At 32.9% G+C, this 7,155-nt stretch overlaps 1 protein-coding gene across 2 annotated transcripts; it reads left to right on the plus strand.

Annotated features, from left to right (window-relative positions):
• The first annotated feature begins 357 nt into the window (after positions 1–357).
• Positions 358–6,937, plus strand: LOC110113457 (protein ROOT INITIATION DEFECTIVE 3). 2 transcript variants are annotated; one of them, XM_020846059.2, is made up of 9 exons: positions 358–375; positions 684–905; positions 988–1,101; positions 1,186–1,319; positions 1,416–1,563; positions 1,942–2,141; positions 4,055–4,182; positions 5,429–5,661; positions 6,612–6,937. In XM_020846059.2, exons 2-9 carry the CDS (start codon positions 696–698, stop codon positions 6,771–6,773), a joined length of 1,329 nt encoding a protein of 442 aa, XP_020701718.1. In that variant the 5' UTR covers positions 358–375; positions 684–695; the 3' UTR covers positions 6,774–6,937. The 2 variants fall into 2 exon arrangements, with proteins under 2 accessions (XP_020701718.1, XP_020701717.1); XM_020846058.2 differs by lacking the exon at positions 358–375 and adding an exon at positions 391–406.
• Positions 6,938–7,155: the final 218 nt, after the last annotated feature.

Consider the following 7,155-nt stretch of genomic DNA (forward strand, 5'->3'; position numbering starts at 1 on the left):
TTGAAATTTTCGGTTTGATTTTGCCTCAAGATTCGTGCCCGATCAAGATAATTTTTTGATGATATATCAATTATATTAATGTTTAATTACTAATTATATTACTAAGTATTTAATTAAGTTAAAATTAGATAACTAAATTGTGCAGTAATTATTTAATTAATTTACTTAATTATTAATATTTTAAATTATATTAATTAAGTTAACTCAGGCTTGCTTTTCATCTCTTTTTTTCGTCGTTTAGGGTTTAGCTTCCTTGCTTTGCAGGCGGTGTAAGTTGCACGAGTGGCTTCTTCGGCTCCTTCGTCGTCGTTCGACTTCGCTCCTTCGACGTTCCCTTTTCCTGTAGGATCGGAAGTTACGACATTTTGATCGGAAGTAAGGACGGGAGCTCGCTCGCTCTGTGAATGTAACTTTCTCCCTTTCGCGCGCTTCTTCGAGCAAATCCCGTAAATCCGCCGAACTCGAGGATTTAGTAAATCCTGGATTTACGGTAAAAAGAGGGAAACGGAGGATTTATTCCGCCGTGAGATTTACGGGGCGCGATCAAATCCCGTTTGGCATGATTTAGCATAAATCTTACTCAAATCCTGTAGTTGTTTGTTTGTCATTTACTATGTCGGTGGAAATTATTGTTTTTGCTAACCCCTAATCTACTAACTTCTGTCTTTTTCCCTATTCTGCAGCGAGCCGACACAATGATGGAGTTGATAGTGGCATCCTCCTCGGTTGATACTGGTATCGGGTGTTGGGACCTCGTTTCTGGCGCCGAGCAGCTCCGCTATCGTTCCTCTGCCTCACCTCCCCATGGATTAATTTCCGTCTCCAGGCGTTTCCTTGCCTCTTCACAACTCCGTGAGAACCCTTCTTCCTCCTCCGCTCCCATCTTCTTCTGGTCCTGGGAGAAGGTATACATAAAACACAAATCCCTTTTCCCAATGTGATATTTCTCTTATTTATTTTTTGATGTCCGGTCCTCTTCGTTTTCAGCCTCAGGTCCAGGTTAGAAGCTTCCCTGCTGAACCTATTGGTCCTCTGGTTTCTGATTCTGATGGTTCCTACATCATTGGCGGGGGTCCATCTGGTGCAATATATTTATGGGAGGTGGTGATCTTTTAGATAGCCTTACTTCGCTCTATATCAACTACTCTCACTTAATCCATTCTTATTATAATCTTTTCTGAGCAGGTAGCGAGTGGCAAGCTCCTCAACAAATGGACCGCACACTACAGGTCTGTTACTTGCCTCACTCTATCTGACGATGAGTCCCTTCTGATTTCTGGATCTGAGGATGGAAGCATCAGAGTTTGGCCTCTTTTAATGTACTGCATTCTCTCATGATATCCTTTGTGCATCTTAATTATACATATATATTTCTCCTAATTAATTAGTTCTATGCATTTTGATTTCTCCCACAGGATTTTCGATGATATAGCAAAAGAGTCTGGAGAGAATATTTACAGATACAATTTCTCAGAGCACGCTTTACGGGTAACATCTGTTATTTCAGGCCATGGATTGTGTAATTCAATTGTTATCTCATCCTCGGAGGATCGCACCTGCAAGGTTTGTAGTTTTTTTTATCAAATCACCATTTACATTAACTTTTTATATTGAGGTAAGGCGGTGATCTTTGTTGGCTTGTCTAGACGTCAAGAACACTAGATTTGTGGCATAGTAGATTCAACTTTCCTGCCCTATATGCTAAGTTTTCTTCAGTGAAATTTGTTGCTTCTTTCATAATGTCCTTAACCCAAAAATAACTTAATATAATTAAGACGAAAACATACAACATTCAAAACAGAACATTCTCCTTTGAATTTGCATGTCCAAGATCATACCCTATTATTTATTCTGCGATTATTTTATAATTTTATTTGATTCTTCATTATATTTTTACCATTATTTAATGTTCTTTTGACCGTGAATTTTGCTCTGCTTCAGGTTTGGAGTTTATCGGAGGGGAGGTTGCTAAGAAGCATTTCATTTCCTTCCATAATTGATGCAATTGCAATGGATCCCGGGGAGCATATATTTTATGCTGGTTGTAGAGATGGCAAAATATATGTTGCCGCACTTAATGTTGAGTGGAATCCTGTTAGAAACTACGGAAAATTTATTATAGATTCATTATCTGATAACAGGTATTTTCTGTTTCTCATCCAACCCTCCCATGTACTTTTTGTAGCATTCAATAGTAATAATCTTCCAATGCCTTTGTTATAATTTTGGTAGTTTAATGATTACTTGGAAATGCATTTATTTCTTATACATTAGAATATATGATTATTTTGGCAGAATGGATATCTTTAACATTCTTTTCCATATGCATGTACATGCACTTCCATATGCATACATGGATACATGAATGTCTGCCGGACATACATATATTTTATCGATATTACTACAGAAAAGATAATAGGTCCATGCATGCACACAGAAACAAGTGTACACATAAATTTTTATGAGGACAAGCATAACAATTTTTCTGTTGAATCAACGACAACAATAACAACATCAAGCCTTTTTTCCACTACGTGGGGTCGGCTATATGAATCCTTTTTCTCCATTTTGTCCTGTTAAAAGTCAAATTCTCGTTTAAATCTAATAAAGAAAGATTATTTATAATATTTTCTAACAATTTTTCTGTTGAATACCAAAAAAAAAACCCCTTACCTCCTCAGTAGTTTTGAAATACGCCACCTATTTTTCCTGGATATTCTTGATTATGCATGCTAGGTGACATATATTAGAAAGGAGGTCCGGATACTTCGAGTCCTACTTGCCATTTTATAGAAATTTTGTTGGCTTAAATTAAACTCATTCATTAAATTACTTGTTGATACAACTAATTGTCTGAATATATGTGAAGAACTTTGCTTATTTGCATATGGTTGGGTTAATTGAAAAAAATATCATGCTAACTTGGATTTATTTCTAGCCATTGCTTGAAACATTGAATGGACTATGTTTTATTTAGAATTTACTGGTTATAGATTTTGATTGTTTTCCTTACAATTTCATTGCATTTTCTTCCGTGTTTTTAAAATATTTAAGAGTGAGATAAATGTTATATTGTGTTAAGACTAGCTAGTACAAACTTAATATCCATTTAACTCCATTCAACACTTATGTAGGTGTTCTAAAAAATGATGAAAAAAGTCTAAAAGCACATTCAAAGTCTTGAAGTAAATACGACTGATCATATTTTTAGGTAACGTCATTAAACAACATCAATATGATAAATAGTTAAAGAGCATATGTGACCAAGGTTATTTAAAAGTTCAATTATTTTTTTTACTCCATACATAATGCTTCCCTTTTATATACATAACCTGCTTGTTAATTGTTTATTATATTGATGTCGTTTATTGCCTTACCTAGAAATATAGTTGTTGATATTTTATTCAAAATCATTGAAATTGCTCATATTTTGTTCATTATTTTTCTAAATCTTCATGCATAGGCATTGAATGAAATTAAATGTTTGTTTAGGTCATACTAGCTAGTCTTAAGTCAATTAGCATTTTTTTTTTAATCTTAGATGTTTCAACATTGAGAGGGGATATTCAATGGCATTGCTAAAAAATGATTATTATTTTTTTTTTAAATTCTAAATTTAAAAAAAGGTGTGTAATGTCCAGCTAAGAATCCAAGTTAGCTTGAAAATTTATTCTAATGAGCTCCACCATGTGTAAATTTCAAGCAAAGTACTTCACTTGAGTACACTTGTATTCAGAAAATTACATATATCAATTATTTGATGAATGATGATCTTGGTTAATTGATGCATATAAATCTTTTATTATAATGATAATTGTTGTGTGAATGCTTATTCCAATATTTACCTTTACTATTTGGTGATATTGTAAATGCTTTAACATGTTACCATCTCATGTGATTTTTGTTTCTTTATTTTACATAGAATTGCACTCAACTTATACATTTTTATTCTGTTAATGTATTGTTTCTATTTGTATTTGTGCATTTCAACACAATACACAGTTTCCTCGTTTGATTTTTGTTAATTTATTTACACACATTTTCTCATATACAGTAAGGCTATAACTTGCCTAGCATTTAGCTTGGATGGTGTCTCCCTTGTATCTGGATCAGAGGACGGTATGATCAGGGTTTGGAACACTAAAACTGGACAAATGACTCGATTGTTGAAACATGCCAAAGGTACTCACATTATATAAGATATTTTCTATTCAGCTAATTTTTTTATGCTTTCTCTATATGCCATTTTTACACGGGACTTTCTTGATGCGTGTTTGTCAAATCTAATACCAATATTTGATATTTTTGTGCTTTAATTGACGCAAGTTTTTCTCTGCGCTTTATTGACAACTGTCTATTATTCTTCCCTTATCTTTCATTCTAAAATTGTTTTGCATTTTAATCATTTTTAACATATTTTTTATCATGTTTTTTCATATTAGCGTATTTTAGCTAGCTTTAAAAGTTATATTTTTGCATTCCCATTATTCTGGCAACACGATTTTGCGAACTAAAACAGTTCCTCATCATTCCTCATTTGCAAATTATTTTTTTTAAATTCCTATTTTGTTATTCATTGCATCTTCTTTTGACATTCATCACTTGCAAAAACTGAACTGAGACTATGAGGTAAAACTCTAGTGTTAGTTTAAATTGCATTCTTTGTCTTTTAGAGACAATTTGAAGTCGCAACTTTGACTTAGTATTTGGATTCTTGCTGATCAGGAAGATGAATGTTCCAATCACAATTGATGCAGATGATGCCTACAGATAAATGTCGTTGATATTAATTGATATGGACGTGTAAGCAGGAGATTCTTCTTAATGGTGAAGAGCTCTTCTTAGTTTGGAGATGTTAACTTTCACTGTTGTTATTGTTTGATAAGGAGAACCGAGGCTTATATTATCATTATTTATACGATTATATTTCATAGCGATAAATGCCATGACAATGATTCGACATTATTTCTCAGCAAGTACTAGTTACATTTGCCCTTCCAGGAAGTATTTATACAGTAAGTTAGCTAACTATCCAAAATACGGTTATGGCTTGAATATTTAGGCTTTGTTTGGGACGGCTTTTAGCCATTGTTTTTTCACTGTTTTTATTGAATTTTTGTACTAAAAAGCTACTTTTGAAATCAATAAGAAAGCCGCCCCAAACGAAGTCTTATTTGATTCTGGTAGTATTCATATATGAAAACCAGTGTTCTAGTATGAGTTTCTTTGATCGCTTATGCTGGTTAGTGATGTATATTACCTCTAGATTGTATTATCATGGTTCCTATTGTTGTATTTCATGCACATTAATTTCTAACACAAACTCTCAGCTTGTAAATTCCATTCATTTGTCCTTGCATGGATCATTCCTACGAGCAAGAAGTCGGTTAACCATATAAATGATCTGTTGTTTTTCCTTGAATTGCAGCTCCTGTCAGTAACGTTATTATTGTCAGACAACCCAATAAAATTAATCAAGTATCCTTATCTAAAAAGCTCGAGCTAGCGTTAATGGCGCCACCTTTGGATAAGTATACTGAGTCCAGAGAAGATGGAGTTGAGAGCAAGGCTGTTAAAATGATTCATCAAATTTCTGATGACTTGGATAACAGCAGCTACTGTGCTGCCAGCGTGATGAGCAGTCAGATAAAAGAGCTTCAGGTCTCATCCTTTGCCTTTTTTGTTCCTTTTTACTAAGTAAAATATTATGTGGCATGTTATTATTTTCTAGTTTATGTCAATTGCATGATGTATCTGCAATTCTATCTACAACAACAACAACATCAACCCTTTGTCCAACTACGTGGGGTCGGTTACATGAATCTTTTTTTTTTGTCCGGTTAAAAGTCAAATTATCATTTAAATCTAATAAAGAAAGATAATTTCTAATATTTTCTAACCAAGTCTTTTTTGATCTACCTCTACCTTTCTTAACATAAGTCAAATCTAATACCTCTACTCTTCTAACCGGGTCATCAGAATGCCACCGTTTTATATGGCCAAACCATCTAAGCGACTCTCTATAATCTTATCTTCCACTGGAGCTACTCCAACATTTTCACGTTTATGCTCATTTCGTATTCTATCTCTAAGAATAAAGCCACTCATCCACCTGAGCATCCTCATCTCTGCAACACTTAACTTACTATTATGTTTCTCTTTTAATGGAATTCTATCTAAAGTAACAAAAATGAAAATCATCAGTAGATTCTGGCTCTAAATATGCATTCTTTTATACCTTTTTGTATTGTTTACAAATAGGTGGATGTCATCCTGGATCTTATTAATGGTTTTGAACTTATTTGGCTGCCATTTTTAGTATTTTGCTGCCATGACACTAATCAATTATGTAAGTTGTTGCTGCTGTTGGATTCAGAAAATTTTCCTCAGTTAACTAAATTTCTGTTCTTTAACTTTTATCTTAGTCCATTTGCCAGTGATTGTTCCCCAATATTTTTCTTAACCTGACTATATTTAAATCTGTTTTAATTACTATAGTGAACTGTTTCATCATACAGAATTTGATCTTCTGAACTTGTTTGTCCTGCTTTTCTGCTCTTCCCTGATTGCATCTTATAAAATTCTTTCTAATTGAAGATATTTGTCTGCAGCAAAATGCTTCTACTGGAGCTGTACAAATGGAGTTGGAAAGATTGAGAGCAGAATGCAAGAGATCTATGCAAATGGTCCAGCAGTGGAAGAAGTTATATAACGACCTTCAGACTACCTTTGTTAATGAGCTTCTTAATGGAGTTAACGTTGATGGTAGCTGATGCAGCTTTCTCTCAGCTAAGAAAATCAGCTTTAGGTTTTCGTTGGAGAGTTTTATTATTATTTTTTGATAGAAAAATAGTCAATAAAATATAATGTATGATCGTCTAAATTATGTACATGTAGCATATTTCTTCTTCAATATCATGTGGCTATTTTTTCTTCAGTAGGGTTTAAAATATTTTGTAAGTTTAAATATATTTTTATTTTATGAGCAATTAAAATAATTTATTATCATACATATTTTTTCATATTTATTTAATTTATATAATTTTTATGCATTATTATTACAGTTAGATTATTAATTTTAATTATTAGGTTGAAGTAACCTAATTAATAATGTATGAAAATAAGTATAATTAATTAGATTAATTAAGAGCTGAT

This window comes from Dendrobium catenatum, unplaced genomic scaffold (genome assembly GCF_001605985.2).
Source record: "Dendrobium catenatum unplaced genomic scaffold, ASM160598v2 fragScaff_scaffold_156, whole genome shotgun sequence".
Taxonomy (NCBI): domain Eukaryota; kingdom Viridiplantae; phylum Streptophyta; class Magnoliopsida; order Asparagales; family Orchidaceae; genus Dendrobium; species Dendrobium catenatum.